Source organism: Neoarius graeffei, chromosome 18, assembly GCF_027579695.1.
Source record: "Neoarius graeffei isolate fNeoGra1 chromosome 18, fNeoGra1.pri, whole genome shotgun sequence".
NCBI lineage: Eukaryota > Metazoa > Chordata > Actinopteri > Siluriformes > Ariidae > Neoarius > Neoarius graeffei.
The window spans coordinates 48,460,757-48,484,420 of NC_083586.1; the positions used below are offsets into that span (position 1 = coordinate 48,460,757).

The 23,664-nt window shown below is 44.2% G+C and overlaps 1 protein-coding gene across 2 annotated transcripts in view; it reads left to right on the top strand.

The window, feature by feature from the left end:
• metap1d (methionyl aminopeptidase type 1D (mitochondrial)) overlaps positions 1-23,664 on the top strand; it is a 49,429-nt gene that overhangs the window by 13,029 nt on the left and 12,736 nt on the right. For both annotated transcript variants that reach the window (XM_060899542.1, XM_060899543.1), the window contains 5 exons: positions 1,544-1,693; positions 1,968-2,116; positions 4,798-4,840; positions 4,959-5,122; positions 23,189-23,286. In XM_060899542.1, the coding sequence (XP_060755525.1) occupies positions 1,544-1,693; positions 1,968-2,116; positions 4,798-4,840; positions 4,959-5,122; positions 23,189-23,286 (604 nt within the window). The remainder of the gene's footprint in view (positions 1-1,543; positions 1,694-1,967; positions 2,117-4,797; positions 4,841-4,958; positions 5,123-23,188; positions 23,287-23,664) is intronic.

Genomic DNA, 23,664 nt, shown 5'->3' on the forward strand with positions numbered 1-23,664 from the left:
TCTTTCTTTCTTTCTTTCTTTCTTTCTTCTCTCTACTGATTTGACATCATTCTTTCTTGAGTTGTTTTCTTGCTTTTGACTTGTTTTTTGTTTCTTTGTTTTTTGCTGTTCTTTCTTTCTTTCTTTCTTTCTTTCTTTCTTTCTTTCTTTCTTTCTTTCTTTCTTTCTGACTTTATGTTGATCTGGGTATCTGTTTTCTCTCATTCTTTTTTGCTGTCATTTTTTGCTGTTTTCTTTCTTTCTCATTTTAACTTTTTATTGATCTTTCTTTCTTTCTTCTCTCTACTGATTTGACATCATTCTTTCTTGAGTTGTTTTCTTGCTTTTGACTTGTTTTTTGTTTTTGTTTTTTGCTGTTTTCTTTCTTTCTTTCTTTCTTTCTTTCTTTCTTTCTTTCTTTCTTTCTTTCTTTCTGACTTTATGTTGATCTGGGTATCTGTTTTGTCTCATTCTTTTTTGCTGTCTTTTTTTGCTGTTTTCTTTCTCATTTTAACTTTTTATTGATCTGGCTTTTCTTTCTTTCTTTCTTTCTTTCTTTCTTTCTTTCTTTCTTTCTTTCTTTCTTTCTTTCTTTCTTTCTTTCTTCTCTCTACTGATTTGACATCATTCTTTCTTGAGTTGTTTTCTTGCTTTTGACTTGTTCTTTCTTTCTTTCTTTCTTTCTTTCTTTCTTTCTTTCTTTCTTTCTTTCTTTCGTTCTTTCTTTCTTTCTTTCTTTCTTTCTTTCTTTCTTTCTTTCTGACTATGTTGATCTGGGTATCTGTTTTCTCTCATTCTTTTTTGCTGTCATTTTTTGCTGTTTTCTTTCTTTCTCATTTTAACTTTTTATTGATCTTTCTTTCTTTCTTTCTTTCTTTCTTTCTTTCTTTCTTTCTTTCTTTCTTTCTTTCTTTCTTTCTTTCTTTCTTTCTTCCCTCTACTGATTTGACATCATTCTTTCTTGAGTTGTTTTCTTGCTTTTGACTTGTTTTTTGTTTCTTTGTTTTTTGCCATTTTCTTTTTCTTTCTTTTTCTTTCTTCTGTCTACTGATTTGACTTAATTCTTTCTTGATTTCTTTTTTGCTTTTTTCTGTTTTTGACTTCTTTCTTTCTTTCTTTCTTTCTTTCTTTCTTTCTTTCTTTCTTTCTTTCTTTCTTTCTGACTATGTTGATCTGGCTATCTGTTTTCTCTGTTATTCTTTTTGCTTTCTTTTTTTTGCTGTTTTTTTGCTGTTTTCTCTCTGTGTTCGTCATGTTCATCTACTGATTTGAATTCATTCTTTCTTTCTTTCTTTCTTTCTTTCTTTCTTTCTTTCTTTCTTTCTTTCTTACATTATGTTGACCTGGCTATCTCTTTTCTCTTATTCTTTCTTTTTTACTGTCTTTTTTTGCTGTTTTCTATGTTCATCTTTCTTTCTTTTTTCTGTCTTCTGATTTGAATTCATTCCTTCTTTTCTTTTTTGCTGTCTTTCTTTCTTTCCTTCTTTCTTTCTCTTTGTCTCTACTGCTTCCCCCAAATCTCTCTCTCTCTCTCTCTCTCTCTCTCTCTCTCTCTCTCTCTCAGCACATCCAGAAGCCAGGCTACATCTCCTCCAGCTCCGTGCCCGAGTGGCCTGACTATATTGAGATTAAGGATGAGGAGCAGATTGAGGGTTTGAGGAGAGCGTGTCAGCTCGCTAGACATATCCTCCTCCTCGCTGGAAGCAGCCTCGAGGTTCTTATCCTCAGTTTCTAGAACATTCAGTTTATCTGACTGAGAGACGAACCTCAAGTCATAAAGTCATTTTAAGATCAGACTGAATGTTGTACATTACACTAGGAATAAGTAATTTAGTGTTTGTGCTGAATAACGTAATTATTGGTCCTCGTTTCTTTATTAGATTTCTTTCCCAATATAAGATACAATATAATACACTCTGCCAAAATCAGATCACGATGTAGAAACCTTACCCGAGTTCATTCTTTAATTCTTCACATTTTGATCTCAGGTTGGTATGACAACAGACGAAATCGACTTCATCGTGCACCAGGAGACGATCAGACACAATGCCTATCCCTCTCCACTGCACTATGGTGGATTTCCCAAGTCTGTGTGTACATCTGTCAACAATGTGGTGTGTCACGGCATTCCAGACAGGTAACGTTACCACAGCAGCGCCATTTCATTAGTCTCTTAGTACCTGATTTGCAATTGAATGTCCAGCTGTTTTGTCATGTTTAGAAAGAATGTGAAGAATGTTCCTGGGAAGAACAGCCTTGCCAAGCAACGTTGTAATAATGAACTCGGAAAGACATGATAATGGAGGACGCTCCTGTAAGAGCTTGATTTATGTCCTTGCTTTTAGCTTTAGTGTTACTAGGAAGTTACCTTGGATGTTTGTGGAAAAAATCTGAGGAAAGGTGTTTAACAGTAACAAGCTGCCTTGAAGTTATGTTCCCTGATGTAGCTATGTAGCTAAACTGACCAGAGTGATATTTCAGGCTAGCTAACTTCATTAAATGGAGCCCTCTGTTGAGGAAAATGAACAATCACCAATATTTGGTGTTTGATCAATTTAGGAACCCCCACCCCCTTTAGGTTATTTGGTTAAACCAAATGAACTGAAAACCTTCATTAGTCACTTCATCTGCCATTTTAATTTTAGTTTATTTATTTCTAGCAGCAGATTTACAGACTTGTGGGTAGAAAAAACTCTTACTTGCCCTGACAAATTGCCAACTCAAATGAAAATAAATTACTCTTTTCTTCCAAAAAAGTAACTAAGCTAACCTAGCTACCTAACACAGATTTCTATAAAAGTGTTTGTAATTGTTTTTCCACTCAAGGTCCGGGTTCGAGCCCCGTGGCCAGCGAGGGCCTTTCTGTGTGGAGTTTGCATGTTCTCCCCGTGTCCGCGTGGGTTTCCTCCGGGTGCTCCGGTTTCCCCCACAGTCCAAAGACATGCAGGTTAGGTTAACTGGTGACTCTAAATTGAGCGTAGGTGTGAATGTGAGTGTGAATGGTTGTCTGTGTGTATGTGTCAGCCCTGTGATGACCTGGCGACTTGTCCAGGGTGTACCCCGCCTTTCGCCCATAGTCAGCTGGGATAGGCTCCAACTTGCCTGCGACCCTGTAGAAGGATAAAGCGGCTAGAGATAATGAGAGAGAGAGAGAGAGAGACTTGCACAAAACATTGATTGTAGCTACCCTCCGAACAGTTCCTCATGCTAGCTAACTTGGCTAGTACAACCTCATTTCAGTTAATGTTGATTACTGTTAGCTAATATTAACTAATAGCACCAACAGCTATGATACAGGTCGCAAAATTACCTCAGATATTTGGAAGCCAACAGCAGAAAATAATCTATGAAAAAGTGTTTTGAATTAGCAGTTCCCTTAACTCGGGTTTCCTGAAGTAGTTAGCAAGCTACGTTTTTATCCCCCGCTGGCCGAAAGGCCTGAAGGGGGATTATGTCATGGCGATTTCCGTCTGTTCGTCCGTCCGTCCATCCTGGGAAGGGTCCACACCTTCTGAAATCAGCTCCTCTAACAGTTTGTGGAGGAATTTCACAAAACTTGACAAGAGGCATGGTTGTATGTCGTTAATACGCATATTGTAATTTTGTTAAATTGGGTCACATTTTACCAGAGTTACAGCCCTTGATTAACAAAATTATAATTTGACAATTTCATGAGAGTGTTTTCTCCTTCTGAAATCAACTTCTCATAATTTTTGGAGGAATTTCACCAAACTTGGCAGAAGGCATTGTTATATGTCGGTTGTACGCATACTGTTATTTTGTTCAATTCGGTCGCATTTCACCAGAGTTACAGCCCTTGATTAACAATTTTGTACTTTCACAGTTTCATGAAGGTGTGCTCGCCTTCTGACATCGACTCCTCTCACAATTTTTGGATGAATTTCTCGAAGCTTGGCAAAAGGCCTTGTTATAGAACGGTAATACACATATTGTGATTTAATTTAGTTTGTGAAAATTTTACCAGAGTTTTGATCCTTGATTAAATAACTTGTACTTTGACAGTTTCATGAGGGTGTACGTTCTTCTGAAATCAACTCCTCTCACAATTTGTGGAGGAATTTCACCAAACTTGGCAAAAGACTTTGTTATATGACAGTTATACGCAGATTGAAATTTTGTTTAATTTGGGCAAATTTGACCAGAGTTATGCCCTTGATTATTAACAAACTTGTACTTTGGCAGTTTCATCAAGGTGTGCTTGCTTTCTGAAATCAACTTCCCTCACAATTTTTGGAGGAATTTCACAAAACTTCACAAGATTCTTTGTTATATGTCGGTAATACGCATGTTGCAATTTCGTTCAATTCAGTCGCATTTTACCAGATGGCATAGTTGCCACCGGGGGATATTGTGCTCTCAGAGCACTCTTGTTCTTTTTTTGCTAATTAGCTATATTAGCCAACCACAATGTCTACCTGACAGAAATTTAAACAAATGTTCATATTCCATGTTTGCAACAAATGAGGCAAGTAGTACATAATTTTGTTTGGCTGGTTGTTACCTCAGTTTGTGAAGTGCGAGGTGAAATTTGCTGTTTGATGGCTAACCGAATATAGCTGTTGTTAGCTTGCTAGCCAACATGAACTGAAACACCAACTTGTAGTTAATGTTCATGTACTGTTTATAATGTCCTGTATATACTTATGAGTATAGCAGATTTTCTCAAAGTAACATTACTAGAAACATTGGTTATTGTTCAGTTATTAAATGTCATTCTTTGAGAACTCAATGCAAGACATTTTTAGCTACGCATTTGTCTTAATACAGTATAACTACATAAGCATAATTCTTTTTCAGTCGGCCACTTCAAGATGGAGATATCATTAACATAGATGTTACCGTGAGTACACACACACAGCCCTTAAAATGTGTAATGTAACTATTATTATTATTATTATTATTATTATTATTATTAAGGGATCTGTTATAGTTGTTTCTATTGTTGGTGTATCCTGTAGGTTTACCTGGAAGGTTACCACGGCGACACCTCAGAGACATTTCTTATTGGTTCGGTGGACGAGCGAGGTAGGAAGTTAGTGGGCGTGACACGACAGTGCAGAGACGAGGCCATCGCTGCGTGTGGACCAGGACGCCCACTATGTGTCATCGGCAACACCATCAGGTACACACCGTGTGTGTGAGCGAGTGAGGAAGGGAAAATATGAGTTATACATGCTAGTTTGCATGTGTGTGTGAGTCAGAAAAGAGTGCAAGAAAGAGAGAAGCGTTTGAGAGTGTATGAAGGACAGTGAGTGAAAGAGCACACGCTACCCTCTGTTTGTTAATTTTTTTTCACTTTCCATTTCTGTCCCTTTAAATGGACATTATTTTAACGATTTCGCACTGAATCTAGTTTTCAACAAAACGGTAACTCATGATAGTGATGGCATTGAAGTTGACTGAGAGAAAGAGAGAGAGAAGAACGAAATGGGAAGAAAGTGTGAAGAAAACTAAAAAACAGATAGAAGGAAGAAGGAAACGAGAGGCGGATAAAGGAGAGAGAGAGAGAAGAAAGAGTGTGAGTGAAAGGGAGGAAAAGGGAGACAGACTCGGAGAATGGAAGGTAAAAGAGAAGAAATGGGAGGGAGAGAGAAAGAATAGAGAAAGGGCAGAGTGTGTGTGAGAGAAGAGGAAGACAAAGAAAGGTGAAGGAAATTGAAAAAGAGGATGAGAAGAAAGAAAAGGCACAATGTGGAAGAGAATAGAAAGGAAGGAAGGGATGAGACACAAAGCAAAGAAGGAGGGTGAAGTAAAGAGAAGAGAAGAAAGGAGAGAGGAACAGAGGACAGAGTGACAAGAAAAAGTAGAGAGGGAGGGAAGAGGAGAGACGACAGAATGGCATGGCAAAAACATGAGGAAAGGCATAAGTGAAAGACAAGGAGAAGGGAGAAAAGAATGAGAGCAGAAAGCCGGAGTTGATGAGAAAGGAAAAGTGAGAGTAAGAGGAAAGACGAAAAGAGGAAAAGTAATGAGAGGGAGGAGGACGGAGGGCCAGAGAAGGGAGGGAGCGAAGAGAAAAAGAGGAAAGGATGAGAAGACAACAAGGAGAGAAAGAGGTAGAGAGACAAGACAATATAGGAAGTCAAAATTAAAAGGAAAAGAGGAAGAGATGAGTGGAGAAATGAAAGAGGAGAGAACGTGCGTGAAAATACATCATTTACAGATCCACCTTCATCACAGATTAACCTAAAAGAAATCTATCTATCTATCTATCTATCTATCTATCTATCTATCTATCTATCTATCTATCTATCTATCTATCTATCTATCTATCTATCTATCTATCTACAATCGGCTATAATTAAATCAAGGACTCTCCAGTGCTCACTAGCCTTTGTCTGAGTGTAAGGATTCAGCCTACACACACCTCTAAAACCTGCCTATAAGAACATCATCTCAACATAAAAGTGAAAGACAGAAAGAGAGAGAAAGAAGGAAAAGGGGAGGACACGATGGGTCGCGGCTCTGAACCCTCCATTTCCTGTCGCAGTGTTCCGAAGAGCACTACATAGAGTTAATGTATTTCTGGGCTTGCACGAAACGAACAATTACCCAGAGTACACCGGGGTTCTCTCCCTGCAATGGAGTGTAAATTACAGGTTAGCTGGTCTCGCTGTGCGTACATGTGTGTGCGTGTGTGTGTGTGTGTGTGTGTGCGTGTGCATGAGTGTGTGCGCAAGTGTGTGTATGAGATGTAAATTACAGGCTAGCTCTTGCTGTCTTGAAGAAATGCAGTGTCTGCCAGGCAGAGTCCAGCTCCCTGCCGAGACACACTCACAGCCACGGGGAGAAGGAGGACATGCAGAAAGGGACGACACACAAAAGCCTCTTTCTATAGCATTGCACAAAAGACACAACTATAACAGCATCTGCCTGGTCACACTGATTACAGCAGGAGTTCTCACAACCCCTTTTTAATGTACAGAATAAACCGACCCCCTTTATGATCTCCACTAAATAATTAACTCATAAAAATAATCAACTAAAAATTAAATATTTGGTTCATTAGCTAAATGCGTACCGTCATATTTTTATTAGACTTTTATTTCTGATAAGACTTGGTAAATGGGTAATGTTCCTATTTTACTTTCAGATCTTATCATCAATTCAGTACTTTTTCCAGTACGTTTATTGGATCTTTTCTCTAAACTATTTTTTAAGGTTGCCAGATTTCTCAAATTTGTACAGAAAACCATGGAACTTATCACATACATTTTATGTTTGGTCTATTTGTATAGCCTTTTGCATTTGTATTAACATTAATGTGTATATTTTTATTCGATCCACATTCATTGGATATGAGCAATCGCACGCTCTGATTGGCTACTCTACTACTAGGCTATCAGCTCATATACCGTGAGTAGGGAAAAACAAAATGGCAGAGCGTGTTGCTAAACCAACCGAGGACGAAATAAAAACTCTACTTGAAAACAAAACCCCAAAATATACAAAAAAAAGCGCAACAAAATATGGAATAAAAGTATTTGCTGGCAAGAGCGTATCTTTTTTTTTTAAAATTCTTTTTCAAGAATTATTATTATAGTATTTTTCACAAATTTCTACTATCATTTCACCCGTTTGTGTGTATTCTGAACGGAAATGATTTTTTTCAGACACTTTGTGTAAAGTTTTTATTTATTGAATTTGCAAAAAATAAAAATGCTCTGTTTCTCAAAACAGCGCCTCGATGGCTATCAGCTCATGTACGACTCGATTTTGTGGAATAACTGTTAAATATACTGCATGTATATTTATAAAGTGGACTCTGAGCCATGTTCAAAGTCGTCTGAAGCACAGCGATTACCGTATTAAAATATTTGAATTCTTTATTAATGCACCAGAATTTCAACCAATAAGCCACTCGTCTGTCTGTAGAATAGTCTAATCTTTGCTTTCTGTGTTGCTTAGCAACCAAAGCTTACTGTAAGATTGAATGATGGAAGAAATGTTGATAGTGAATTTTATTAAGAATTATTTATCGAACACTAGATTTTGTCATATTGTTGATTTAATAAAAGTACTCCAGTGTGTGCATTACGGTGATACATTTTTTTAATCATGTGTCCATGCTGCTTTATGTCATGCCTAAGAACACCTTTACGCATGATAAATTACTGTAAAACTCAAGTGGCTTATTATTTTAATATATGTAAAGTAAGGAATTTGCTCTTAAAGGGGAACTGAAGGCAAATTTTTTATTATCAAAATTCTATTTATCTCATTTTATAAAATATAGGAATGCATTTCTGACAGCTATTTTGTCACTGCTATAGCAAGTTATGAGTGTTTGAAATATGCTCTGTAATATATCAGTCCATATGTCAAAGTGTCAAAATGGCCGTAAACGAGATTCGCTGAGACCTGTGCGAGACATCATAGGATGGAAGTAAAACGTACAGCGGAAATCAAAGTGACCAACATCTGCCAACGTCGTCAAAAGACGCGCGCCCTCTTTCGAATGCTGACGTAATCAAGCCATAAGTTTTCCCTGTGTCCGAAATCGCTCCCGACTCACTATATAGGGCACCATATAGTGAGGATGCCATTTTGTAGTGCTGTCCGAAACCTTAGTGAGGATTGTGTGGGAAATGCGCTCAGTATAATATGTATTTATCACAAAAATACATGCATGTATTTATTATTTTGAAAACCCACCAGCTGCCTGATCTGGCACGTTTTAATTGTGCGACAATAATGACGTAAACACCAGTGCGACGGACTCGTCCTTATCCTGTTGTCTTTCCAACTCTTCTCTACTCCACGTTGGTTCAAAGTTGTACGGAATAATCTCCATGTCACGTACGCGAGGGAGGCGGATGTATGTGCAGAAGTATACAGTTTAATAAAGAGCAGAACATATATACAGTGAGACAATATATACACAGGCAAACAATCCAAAACGGCAGGCTAGATCAAAAACGAGAATACAGGCTAAAGGGTCAGTCGAGGCGCAAACAATACATCAAAGGCTAAGCGAGGACAAGAACGAGAAACAGGCACAAGGATCATGAAACAGGAAATTAAGACAATGGGTAGAAAGGCTCGGTAATGCGTACATGCGTATCGTAATACTTCGTAACGCAAATGCATCAGCACAGTCCTTAAATAGGCAAACACATAGTTCCTTAATTAAGCTCAGGTGCGCCTTGTTCACGGCGCGCGTGCTGGAGTCCACTCGGCACGTGCGCAGCCCGAGGCGCGCCTTCAGGTGCACACGCCACAGCGTACAGGACCGACACTCCATCACTGATGAAGCTGGCAAATCTCAAAATTAATCTAAATTGGAATGATACGGCGATCTGGCCGCTGTGTAAACAGTTTTCAAAATGGCGGCTCTGACACTTCACGTTTGAAGTCTCGCACAAGTCTCGTGAAGATCGCATGGATAAGCGATGCCTGCCGTGGACCATATGAACTATATTCAACATGGCTAAAAACCAAAAAGGCTGATAAGTGTAATATAATATGCCAATACGAGTCATGATATAAGGTTACTAAAACCGAAAATGTAAATGAATAACACGTTAATTAAGAAATAAAGCAAGTTTAAAAATGACTTCACTTCCCCTTTAATGGCCTTGACGACATTGCTTATCCTCTATAAAAATGATGTAGATGTGTCTTTCAAGCCACTACATGATGTCTCTATCAAGATAATACAATTAAATTTCAAATATTGTCCAATTTTTATTTAGAGCTAAAGATTTATGTTTATAGTTACATTCACTATTGTGCAATGTCCGCAAAATAAGTTAGTTCATGTTATCACTTGCAGTTTTTCTCTCTCTTTTGAAGTTAATCAAAAATGATAATAACTGTGACTTGAGGTAGTTTGCACATTTTCCCCTCAGGGATCAGTAAAGTCTGTCTGCCTGTCTGTCTGTCTGTCTGCCTGCCTGCCCCACCCCATTCGTAAACAATACTTCTCATTGTACAAAGATGAATTGCAAATTGTTGGAGATGGCCTTATAACCAGTGGCGGCTCCTGAATTTTTTTTCAGGGGGGGCAATTTTCCCACGTTATGTCTACACGGACCATAAATGTCCACAGGACTGAAGTAAATTGACCTAGGTAGCAAGTCAACTGTTCTACAGAATGTTCTGTAAATAGATTTTGTACTTCAAACTCCATGACCAGCAAGAATTTTACAGACTGTACAACTTAAGGACAAACAGGAAAGTGCACTTACTGTAACAAAACATTGTAAATAGTTGGCTAACATAACAATAGCAGTTGAATAAATAGATGAGTGGATCTTTAGATCTTGCAGTTACTGGTATTTACCAAGGATATTGCCAAAGTGCTAACTCTCAGAGCAAAGTGTGGCAAATATAAAAATGCACATTGAAAACATCAAAAGTGAACGGATTCTGTGGCTGTGTGTGTGTGTGTGTGTGAGAGAGAGAGAGTCACGAAGTCAACCAAACCCTCATCCTTAACTTAACGAAACCCTCAGTTTCGTCTTTGCCTTGTAGAGCTAACTCGAACACTCCACAAAATTTCACGCATTGGATGAGCCGGTTTAATATGTGCCTGTTCTTGCTCACCTCATCGTTGTGGCGGTGAACTGCTAGCCTGTAGCCCTAATCCAGTTGTGTAGCGATGTTCAGTCTCCCAAAAGCCGAAAATTTCAGGCAGCTGCCCATGTGAATCTTTGATGACTCATGTTTTTTTATTTTCTCCGACAAATGATGCATGTCTGAAACTCCAGTGACCGTCCGTGTGTTGTCCGTGGAGCCACCTCCAGGGTGGGAAAGTAAGCAGGGGGAGCAGAAAACCGCTGAGGCATCCTCGCAGCCAGCTCGCCAGGATTTGCGCTGGGACCATGTTGAAGTAAAACCTTGAGTATATGATTCCCCCCCCCTTGTCGAAATTTGTTTTATGTTTAGATTTGGTTGAAGGGGTCCAGCTTGTATTGTTGCCAATTTAGCTCGATTTGATTGCTGACTAAATGGAACTTCTTTTAAGGACTGCACTGAATTGCTTTCCGCATCCATCTCACCTCAGAAACTGAGCGGATCGAACGCAACTTTGCCGCGCTTCGCAGTGACGTAAGCACGTTAGGGCAAGCCCCCCCGGAACCCATAGAGATTGCATTGAAGTGTCAGTCAGGAGAAAAAAAAATATATTAACATGGGACTCTATCAGTGAACTCTTGGGCGATTTTCAGCGTGACTGAAATCGCCCCAAAAGGGGCGGTACTCTAGAAGCAAGACCACCCTGATTGGACAATGATACCCAGAGACAGATTAAAACGGCCTCGAGTAGCACTGGTGAAAGTTTGTTTTAAAAAAAGAAAAAATACTTTTTTTTTTTTCGTTTTGGCAGTGCATCGCCCTTATGCACCAGCCGCCCTTGCTTATAACCCTTCTCAGATTGATGAGTAGCAACATTTGCTTCTCTGAGGTCATGACTGATGTCCTTCCTTCTTGGCATGATGTAAACACACATCTGAGTGCTCCAGAACACCAAACTGCCAAAAGTTTTGTTTTTATAGACATAGTCACACTTCTTCTTGATTAACTAATCTTGTGCATTTCTTTGGTAACATCTGGCTGCTAATTACTCTCTCTATGATTATGTAAGAAGGGTGTACTTATTTTTCCCCACCTGTCTCTGAATGTTGGTTTACTTTTTGCAGAAAAATTACTACATGTTGAAATCTATTGTTTTTTGTTGTTACCTGAGGTTATTTCTTTATGGAAGTTGGTGAAGACAAACCAATTATACAAGCATATACTTTGTTTTTCCATGAATCAATCTATTTTTCCATCCATCCACCCATCCATCTGTCTACACTGCCTGGCTAAAAAAAAAAGTCAGTCCGTGTCCGAAATCGCTCATTTATTCACTACTCCCTATATCAAAGTCCTTCCCACGCCAAGTGATTGATTGATTTTATCAATCAATCAATCAATCAATCAATCAATCAATCAATCAATCATTCTTAATATAAAAATATGAAACAGCAAACTCCATCATAAATTATACATAAATAAATAGTCAGGGATAACACAATAAAGCCCACAGGCTTATTTCCATTGTGGTCCCTATAGGGGATGTGCAGTCACGTGACCCGTCCGTGTTTACTCCTCCATTTTGGACGGCTTCAGGATTGTTTACCTTGCGCGAGCGTAATGGATCCAGGGAGTAATCCCCAAGAAAATTCGGAAAATACCCCATCTACATCACGCGATAACTTGTCTAAGTTTGTTCAGCATCTTGAAGGTGATGTGAGGCAGCGTTATGTGGAAAAGTGTTCCAGGTTGGGGATTGCAGATCCGTACAACTTGCCGCAATCCTTGTTCAGGGAAATTCGGAGCTGCGGTGCCGGCGATTTGCCCGATCTGGCCTACCACGACATTTACAATTTTCTTGTTAATCGTGAATCGTGTTACACTTGTCATGGTCCTACCTGTGGGCTTCTCTCTTCAGGTAACATCTCCACTCAGCATTATCGGCCACGCCCACACTCACTTCCTCTTATTATCTTTCAGTGACTGTCATTGGCTGTTGCCGATCACCTGCTTTCCCCCTGTGTGTATTTAAGCTGCAGTCCTCCCAAGCTTCTGTGTCAGATCGTCTGCAACTCTCAGCCTGATAACCTGCTCTGTGTTCCTACTACTCTGACTCCTGAAAATATCCTGTTCCGTCTGACTCTGTCTGCTCTCCAGCCCCGGTAACCTGATCTGCCTTCCGTTCTGTCGACTCTGCCTCTTGCCTGCCTCTCCTGTACTTTCGCCTGATCTCCAGCTCGCTCAGCCCTGCTGCTCGCCTGCCTCTCCATCTGCCTGGTGTGAGCAGTCCTGCCTGGAGCCCTACTCTTCAGCCCTGGTAACCTGACCCTGCATTTCTGTCCCCTATCTTGCTACCTGATTTGTGACTCTGTGTTCGAGCCTACTCTCTAACTCCTGCCTGCTGAGGGTCTGCTTGCTGGGAGACTGCCTGAAACCCAAGTACTGTCAGCCTACAGCCACACCTCCCTGACAACGCCTGACCCCGTCAGATCTCAGAAGCTAAGTAGGGTCGGGCCCGGTCAGTACTTGGATGGGAGACCTCAGACGTCATCTCTCAGTTCTCCTGCCACTGGACTTCACCCACACACATTCTCCCAACTCCCTTTTCCCCTGTTATTAATAAACTGTGGTTTGAGCGCATTTGATCTCCTCTCCTGTTTGGTCCCTGACAGAATGATCTGACCACTACATGGAGTCAGCGCCCGAACCCTCTGGCCTAGACTGGCTGCAACGCACCGAAGGGGAGGTCAGTCGGATGTCTGCCGACATTACAGCCCTGATCCAGTTTGGTCATCAGCAGCAGCTCCAGCAACAGCAACGACGACTGGACCAAGCACTCCAGCTGCTCACCGCCCTAGCACCCCCTGCTCCTCCGAGTCAACCACCGCAGCCCCTCGTTGCATCAGCCCCTGTCATACCCGCCGCTGACGTTTTAGCTCCAGAAGGTGCTCCTGCTACACTTGATGCCCCGGAACCCAAGGTCGGTAGTCCGGAGCGTTTTGACGGTGATCCCTCCCAAGTCCGTGCTTTCCTGACCAGCTGCCGGTTGCTGTTCGACCTGCAGCCCAGAATCTTCGCGTCGGAGGCAGCGAAGGTGGCCTTCGTCATCACTCGTCTGACTGGCCGCACCCGCCTGTGGGGGACTGCAGAGTATGAACGCCGGACACCGGCGTGTGCCTCCTTCTCCCTGCTTGCAGCAGAGATGACCAAGGTCTTCGACCTGGGCTCGTCGTCAGTAGAGGCATCCGGAGGACTGATGAGTATTCGCCAAGGCGGACAAACAGTGGCTGACTACTCGATCGATTTCCGGACCTTGGCCCGGCGCAGCAAGTGGAACACGCAGGCGCTGGTGGACGCTTTTCTGCACAGCCTGGCCGACTACATGAAGGACAATTTGGTCTTGCACGAACAACCATCGACACTCGATGAGGCCATTGCCCTGGCCGTCTGCATTGACCGCCGGGTCTGGACCCGTCGACAAGAGAGGGCCCGCCAGACTCAGTCAGTCACCAGCGCACGGAGTAACCCAGCCCCTTCTACGTCTCCTGCTGCTTCTCCGCCGAGCCTTCTGGACCAGTCAGAACCCATGGAGATTGGCCGTGCTTCCCTCAGCCCGGCAGAGCGCCAGCGTCGGCTCACCTCCAATCTGTGCCTGTACTGTGGGGGTGACAGTCACCATGCTGCCTCTTGCCCAGTAAAAGCGACGAGCTCACCGGACACAGGAGGGGCCCGGCTGGGCTCAATGACCATCCAGTCCTCCACCAGCCAGAAACCTATGCTCCAAGTTTGTCTTCGTCTGTTGGATTCCACCCACACCCTGGCCACCCTGATTGACTCTGGCACTGAGGCTAACATCATGGACACCGAGCTTGCGCGCCAGTTGGGTCTGCAGAGCCATCTCTTATCCTCTCCCATGCCAGCCAGGGCACTGGATGGCCACCTCCTTGGCACCGTCACCCGCCTCACTGCCCCTGTTCCGATGACTGTCAGGCGACCACCACGAAACCATCCAATTTCACCTGCTCCGTTCCCCCGGCCAACCCCTCATCCTGGGCTATCCATGGCTCCGCCAGCACAGTCCTCACCTCGACTGGGCCACTGGAGAGATAAGAGAATGGAGCAAGGACTGCCACCGGACCTGCTTACGAGCCGCCATCCTAAACACCTGTACTCCACCTGCCAGCTCTGCCCCCGACCTCACTAATGTTATCACAGCCTTCAGGAGGTATTCAGTAAAACCAAGGCCACTTCCTTGCCTCCTCACCGGCCCTACGACTGCACCATTGATCTCCTCCCAGGCACTGCACCACCCAAGGGTCGTCTCTACTTTCTGTCCGCCCCAGAAAGGAAGGTGATGGAGGCCTACATCAGTGACTCTCTGGCTGCCAGCCTTAGCCGTCCATCCTCTTCTCCTGCCGGCGCTGGGTTCTTCTTCGTGGAAAAGAAGGATGGATCCCTGTGCCCCTGCATCGATTACAGGGGTCTCAACGACATCACCATCAAAAACTGATACCCTCTCCCACTGCTTACCTCCGCCTTCGAGCTGCTCCAGGGAGCCACGGTCTTCACCAAACTCGATCTCCGGAATGCCTACCACCTGGTTCGGATAAGGGAGGGAGACGAGTGGAAGACCGCGTTCAACACCCCCACCGGTCACTATGAATACCGGGTGATGCCGTTTGGCCTTACCAACGCGCCAGCGGTATTCCAGGCTCTGGTGAATGATGTCCTGCGAGATATGTTGAACAAGTTCGTGTTCGTTTACCTCGACGACATCCTGATCTTCTCTAAAACCCTGTCCGAACACACCCAGCATGTCCAGCAAGTGCTCTGTCGCCTCCTGGAAAACTGTCTCTTCGTCAAGGCAGAGAAGTGTGAGTTTCATGCCAAGTCTGTGGGGTTCCTGGGGTACATCGTGGCAGAAGGGAGCATCCAGATGGACCCTGCCAAAGTCTCTGCAGTTACTTCATGGCCAGTACCAGAGAGCAGGAAGCAGCTTCAGCAGTTCCTGGGCTTTGCAAATTTCTACAGGAAGTTCATTCGTAATTACAGCACCATTGCGTCACCCCTCACCGCCTTGACCAGCACCAAACAGCCCTTCACCTGGACTCCGGCTGCCAACGAAGCCTTTGCCACCCTCAAGGCTCAGTTCACCACTGCTCCCGTCTTCCGGCTGCCTGATGAGGAGCGGTAATTCATCGTTGAGGTGGACGCCTCGGACGTGGGAGTCGGGGCAGTGCTCTCACAGAGGTCTGCGGATGACAACAAGCTCCATCCCTGTGCGTTCTTCTCCCGCCGGCTATCGCCGGCCGAACGCAATTACGACGTAGGCAATCGGGAACTGCTGGCGGTCAAGCTCGCCCTGGAGGAATGGCGTCACTGGCTGGAGGGATGCGTAGTCCCATTCCTGGTCTGGACAGACCATAAGAATCTAGAATACATCCGCACCGCCAAACGACTCAACCCCAGACAGGCCCACTGGGCTCTCTTTTTCACCCGATTCAATTTCACCCTTTCATACCGGCCCGGATCTCGCAACACCAAGCCTGACGCACTCTCCCGCCAGTTCCAGAAGGATGATGCCCCCTCCAAGGATCCGGCTCCCATCCTACCTGACCCCTGTATCGTTGCTGCTCTGACCCGGGACATCAAAGAACGAGTGCGGGAAGCCCTCCGTGACCAACCCAGCCCCAGTGCATGCCCCGCAAGTCGCCTCTTCGTTCCTGAAGACCTGCGATCCCAGGTTATACAATGGGGACACGACTCCCGTCTAGCCTGCCACCCTGGTTCCACTCGCACCTACCACCTGCTCGCCCAACAGTTCTGGTGGCCTACTATGAGCAGGGATGTGCGAGACTTCGTCCGAGCCTGCCCTACCTGTAATCAAAATAAGTCCTCCAGCTAGCCTCCTGCCGGTTTGCTCCAGCCTCTGCCCGTGCTAGTGCAACCCTGGTCCCACATTTCCCTGGATTTTGTTACGGGTCTACCCCCTTCTAACAGGATGACGGTCATACTCACCATCTTGGACCGCTTTAGCAAGATGGCACACTTTGTTCCCCTCCCTAAACTACCGTCAGCCAAGGAGACTGCCCAGATCGTCTTGCAACATGTCTTCCGCATCCATGGGCTGCCCAAGGACATCGTTTCGGGCCGCAATTCGCCTCCTCTTTTTGGAAGGAGTTCTGTCACCTACTCGGGGCCACCGCCAGCCTCACCTCCGGATTCTGACCCCAGTCCAACAGCCAGTCAGAACGGACTAACCAGGAGTTGGAGAAGGCACTTCGGTGCATGGCGTCACGCAACCCTAGGGCCTGGTGCGAGCACCTGCTGTGGGTGGAATACTCTCACAACTCCCTCACCAGCTCAGCCACCGGGCTGTCCCCATTCCACTGCGTGTATGGCTACCAACCACCCCTGTTCCCCAGCCAGGAGGGAGAGGTCACCTGCCCGGCTGCCTTCACCTATACACGCCGATGCCGCCGCACCTGGTCTCCAGCCCGCGCTGCACTCCTCAAGTCAGTCACCAGTTACTCTACTGGCGCCAACCGGCGGAGGACGCCTGCGCCCACCTACCGGGTGGGCTAGAAGGTGTGGCTATCTGCCAAGGACCTGCCCCTCTAGGTGGAGTCTCGTAAGCTAGCACCTCGGTTCGTCGGACCATTCCCTATCCAGAGGATCATCAGCCAGTCTGCTGTCTGGCTCCGACTGCCCAAATCTATGAGAGTGCACCCCACCTTCCACGTCTCTAAGATCAAGCCAGTGCACGAGAGCCCGCTGGTCCCAGCTGCACCTTCTCCTCCTCCTCCTCCTCCTCGTCTCATCGATGGTGGCCCGGTCTACTCCGTCCAGCGACTGCTGAAGTCACGACGCAGGGGCAGGGGCCTCCAATACCTGGCAGATTGGGAGGGCTATGGTCCTGAGGAGAGGATGTGGGTCCCTGCTGGGAGAATCTTAGACCGTACCCTCATCAGCACCTTTCATCACCTGCATCCGGACCAGCCGGCCAACCGGAGGGGTCGACAAAAGGGGCCTTGTCGGAATGATGATGCGCCCACCGCTACTGTCCCTGAGTCCGATCCTGAACCAGATCCTGAGGCCTTGGACTCTGACCGGTCAGAGGAGTTCTAACCCTCCACCGGTATTCCCCCTCCTCCTGCCCGTCTTGGTGGATCTGTGGCTAGGGACTTCTGGAGCTGTCCCTTGAGGGGGGGGTTCTGTCATGGTCCTACCTGTGGGCTTCTCTCTTCAGGTAACATCTCCACTCAGCATTACCGGCCACGCCCACACTCACTTCCTCTTATTATCTTTCAGTGACTGTCATTGGCTGTTGCCGATCACCTGCTTTCCCCCTGTGTGTATTTAAACTGCAGTCCTCCCAAGCTTCTGTGTCAGATCGTCTGCAACTCTCAGCCTGATAACCTCCTCTGTGTTCCTACTACTCTGACTCCTGAAAATATCCTGTTCCGTCTGGCTCTGTCTGCTCTCCAGCCCCGGTAATTTGATCTGCCTTCCGTTCTGTCGACTCTGCCTCTTGCCTGCCTCTCCTGTACCTTCGTCTGATCTCCAGCTCGCTCAGCCCTGCTGCTCGCCTGCCTCTCCATCTGCCTGGTGTGAGCAGTCCTGCCTGGAGCTCTACTCTTCAGCCCTGGTAACCTGACCCTGCATTTCTGTCCCCTATCTTGCTACCTGATTTGTGACTGTGTTCCAGCCTGCTCTCTAACTCCTGCCTGCTGAGGGTCTGCTTGCTGGAAGACTGCCTGAAACCCAAGTACTGTCAGCCTACAGCCACACCTCCCTGACAACGCCTGACCCCGTCAGATCTCAGAAGCTAAGCAGGGTCGGGCCCGGTCAGTACTTGGAAGGGAGACCTCAGACGTCCCCACCAGCCATCCCTGCCTCTCAGTTCTCCTGCCACTGGACTTCACCCACACACATTCTCCCAACTCCCTTTTCCCCTGTTATTAATAAACTGTGGTTTGAGCGCATTTGATCTCCTCTCCTGTTTGGTCCCTGACAACACTGGCAAAGCCCTCAAAGCTTACAAGAGCCTGGAAGCTTATAAATATTTTGTTGCGGGATGGGTATCCCAACTATACCTCTGGAAGGTTCCGAAGAAGAATGTCTACTTGATAACCTCACGGGTAAGTGGCATTAAGACGTTTATCATAAAGAGACTATGCAGGACGTTTTATCGTAAGAATGTTCGAAATCTAAACTCAGTTCCAGATGACAGGGTTGTAAATATGTATGTTTTTGTCTGAAAAAAAAATCACAAATCACCGCTATCTTTATCTGTGCAGAATTATTATTCAATATCAGATATAAATGTATAGGGGTCACAGATATGTCCAGCTTCTATATTCAAACAAATTAAAAAAATATTTTCTTGCACCTCTGTGTGCCTAAAATAAAATACATATTCTTTTTCAGTACTTTACACAATCTGATAGGAAGAACTTTATAAACAAGTTATGCATTTGAATACATATTTTATTAAGAACATTAATATTACACGTCCATGTGAAAACCAGTTATATTTTTTTGATATAGGATGCTTTCTACAACCAAATGCTGAACAAGATATAACCATTCTCGAAAGATCTACTCCCACACACTTGATGATTAGAACGGGTTCGTCTAAGTTCTATGCGCGGCCATGGTGTCCAAGATGGCAGATAAACAAATATCACGTGACCTCGTGATGTCACGTGCATGCTCTCTATAGAGCAGGAGACAAGGGCAAGTAGCAGCAGACCACACGTCACATAGAAACAGAATTACAGTTACATAATACATGACAAATACAAATTGCCAAATGCCTAAGATTGGTGTCTAAGCCATTTTTTCAAGTCCTGTTTAAAACTGATGCTTCTAACTGATTTGAGTGAGCCAGGTAACCTGTTCCAAAGGGTAGTTCCAACATAAAGAAAATACTTTTTACCCAAATTCGTCTTAACTCTGGGTGGTACAAAATTTGTTAAAGGAACAGTCCACCGTACTTCCATAATGAAATATGCTCTTATCTGAATTGAGACGAGCTGCTCTGTACCTGTCCGAGCTTTGCGCGACCTCCCAGTCAGTCAGACGCAGTCAGACGCGCTGTCACTCCTGTTAGCAATGTAGCTAGGCTCAGTATGGCCAATGGTATTTTTTGGGGCTGTAGTTAGATGCGACCAAACTCTTCCGCGTTTTTCCTGTTTACATAGGTTTATATGACCAGTGACATGAAACAAGTTCAGTTACACAAATTGAAACGTAGCGATTTTCTATGCTATGAAAAGTCCGCACTATAATGACAGGCGTACTAACACCTTCTGCGCGCTTCGGCAGCGCACTGATATCTGAGCTCCGTATCAATGCGCTGCCGAAGTGCGCAGAAGGTGTTAGTACGCCTGTCATTATAGTGCGGACTTTCCATAGCACAGAAAATCGCTACGTTTCAATTTGTGTAACTGAACTTGTTTCATGTCACTGGTCATATAAACCTATGTAAACAGGAAAAACGCAGAAGAGTTTGGTCGCATCTAACTACAGCCCCAAAAAATACCATTGGCCATGCTGAGCCTAGCTACATTGCTAACAGGAGTGACAGCGCGTCTGACTGCGTCTGACTGACTGGGAGGTCGCGCAAAGCTCGGACAGGTACGGAGCAGCTCGTCTCAATTCAGATAAGAGCATATTTCATTATGGAAGTACGGTGGACTGTTCCTTTAAGCTTCCCCTATTGGAATAACAGTGAACTTCATTTACTCTATTAAAATAATTTCTAAAATAATTGGGTACGCCCCCATAAACAATCCTATGTACCATACATAGCTGCATCTGAGATACATGATCCTCGACCTTCAGCCATCCCAGCTTGTCAAAGTGGGATGATTCAAGGTGGGTTCTCATGGGGAGGTCTAAAATAAGTTTAATTAACTTATTTTGAAAGGTCTGAAGCCTATGCTTCAAATTCATTGTGACATCATTATACCATGAGTCACATGCATAATCAAAATATGGCTGAATTAAGGCTCCTGCTAAAATTACCATTGTTGTTTTATCCAGAAACTTTGATAGGGCATTGCCGATCTCCGTTTCTGTAGTCCTCGGCCTCTCGCCTATTATATAGCTAGGGTTACAGTGGGGGGCTAGTCCTCTGGTAACCACGAGAGTCTGACTCCCCACTCACTATACAGTATAGGTTGACTCCCTGTATAGGGAATTACTATATAGAGGACTATATAGTGAGTTCATTGGTAAAATGAAAAAACACTTTCAGACACTAGTCCGTCATGCTGGTATTTACGTCATTAATGTCGCATAATTAAAACGTGCCAGATCAGTCAGCTGGTGGGTTTTCAAAATAATAAATACATGCATGCATTTTTGTGATAAATACCTATTATACTGAGCATATTTCCCACATTAATAAACACAAAGTACCTGCATCTTTCAGTTTTTTTAAATCAAGGCTGAATACTTTCTTCTTTGCCGCTGCTTTTTATTAAATCAAATTTGAGACTTTTAATTTGATTTCCTTCAGTGCAACCACAATGCATGATGGGATATATTGCTTTGGTTAGTGACCATCGTTGTTCACTACTTTTCGTGATGTATTGTGGGATACCTTGAGTGCACTATATAGGGGGTGTAAATAATCCGCTTTAAGGATTTGGACAGCACTACAAAATGGCGTCCCCACTATATGGTGCCCTATATAGTGAGTAGGGAGCGATTTTGGACATGGAGTGTTTGGATTTAAATAAGCAAATAATTAAGAGCCTTTGATTGGATAATTACTGCAGTGTTTAATGCGTTTCAGCTGAAAGCAATTCTTACCCTAACTGATGCAGTGAGTAGCTTCTCATATCTTTAACAACCATGTCAGAAGATGTATCCTATGGTCAGGGAAAAGCTGTTACTGTGTTTCAGAAGGGCCCAAGTACTGGCCTGCATCAAGCAAAGAAAACAACTTAGGAAACTGCTGAAATTACTCGAATTGGGTTAAGAACTCATTATTAAAACCTGGAAAAATAGTGGTGAACCTTCACAGAACAAATGCGGTTCTGAAAAAAAAAATCTTGACTGACTGTGATTGGATATCACTTAAATGCTTGGCGAAGTTAAAAATAAGTGTAAAAACCCAACCGTAGAACTCACGGCTATGTTTAATGGTGAAAATAAGAGCATTTCCACACTCACAACGCGACAAGAACTCACAAAATTGGCACTAAACAGATGTGTGTCCATAAGGAAACCATTTTTCAGTGAGGATAATCAAAATAAAAGGCCTCAGTTTGCTGGGGAGCATAAAGATTGGACTCTGGAGCAATGGAAACATGTCATGTGGTCTGATGAGTCTAGATTTACCTTATTCCAGACCAATGGGCACATCAGGGAAAGCAGGGAAGCACGCGAGGTCACTGTACGAGCCTTTGGAGGCAGTGTTATGATCTGGGGTTACTTCAGTCGGTCAGGTTGAAGCTCAGCAATGTTATGCGGCAATAAAATGAAGTCAGTTGACCACTTGAATGGCCAGGTTATCACATCAGTGGATTTTTTTTTTTCTTCCCTGGTAGCATGGGCATATTCCAGGATGACAATACCAGGATTAATCAAGCTCAGTTTGTGAGAGTGGTTCAGGAAGCATGAGGAATCATTTTCACACATGAATTGGCCACCACAGAGTCCTGACCTTAACTCCATTGAAAGTCTTAGGGATGTGTTGGAGAAGACGTTATGGAGTGGTTTGACTTTCCCATTGTCAATACAAGAGCTCAGTGAAAAATTAGTGCAACTGTGGATGGAAAGAAATGTTGTGACGTTGCATAAGGTTGTTGAAACAATGGTGAATGCACGTCATAATCAAGGTTAAAGGCGGTTCAACGAAATATTAGGGTGTGTGACTTTTCTTTGGCCAAGGTGTGTGTCTGTCTGTCTGTCAGCCACAAAATGTCTGTCCAAATTAATTGTTTGGGAATTACATTTAATATGTACAGCATTAATTTATTAGACTTCTCCTGTGTGCTTTAATATCTGGGCAGCTCTGTGTGTGTGTGTGTGTGTTTTCTGTAAATTTCTGTGCAGGTTTCGACGTGCCTCTCTGAGTAAGCTATGCTTTTTGTCTTCTCTCTCTGTCTGTCTCTTTCCCTGTTTTTTCCTCTAACCCTGACTTCTTCCTTTCTCTTGTTCTGTGTCTCTCAGCACAGAGTTCAGAGTGTGTACAACGACTAACACTATCATTACATGCGCACACGAACCCATTACATCTCCTCGGGGAAGAGCACTTAGACTTCTGTTTCCTTTCTTCTTTTTCTCTAGTTTATCTAAATTCTTTAGTTTTTCTTCTACTTTCTCTAAATTCATCTCTCGAGTTTTCTTTTTCACTGCCATGCTTTTATTTTCTCCTACCTTATGGGAAAATTGGCACCTTTTAAAGTAATTTCCTCCAATAGTGATCTGACCTGTGTGACCATAGCAACCAGACGTCACCCCCATGACTCTTATGGATCAATAAAGTTGCATCCATGCAGCCAGCATGAGTTCCTGTAGTTGTGTTATTAATCGATTGCTGGTTGTCATGTTGTTGGTTTCCTTACTCTGAACTACAGTGGTGTCATCTGTGTGTGTGTGTGTGTGTGTGTGTGTGTGTGTGTGTGTGTGTGTGTGTGTGTGTTGTTTACAGTGAAATCGCCCATTCGAATGGCTTGTGTGTGTGTCCATATTTCATTGGCCATGGCATCGGGTCTTACTTTCATGGTCACCCCGAGATCTGGCATCATGGTAAGAGCTCAGTTTTTACTGTTGTGGTGTTATTTACTTAAAATTATTATTCATCTCATCTCATTATCTCTAGCCGCTTTATCCTGTCCTACAGGGTCGCAGGCGAACTGGAGCCTATCCCAGCTGACTACGGGCGAAAGGCGGGGTACACCCTGGACAAGTCGCCAGGTCATCACAGGGCTGACACATAGACACAGACAACCATTCACACCTACGCTCAATTTAGAGTCACCAGTTAACCTAACCTGCATGTCTTTGGACTGTGGGGGAAACCGGAGCACCCGGAGGAAACCCACGCGGACACGGGGAGAACATGCAAACTCCACACAGAAAGGCCCTCGCCGGCCACGGGGCTCGAACCCGGACCTTCTTGCTGTG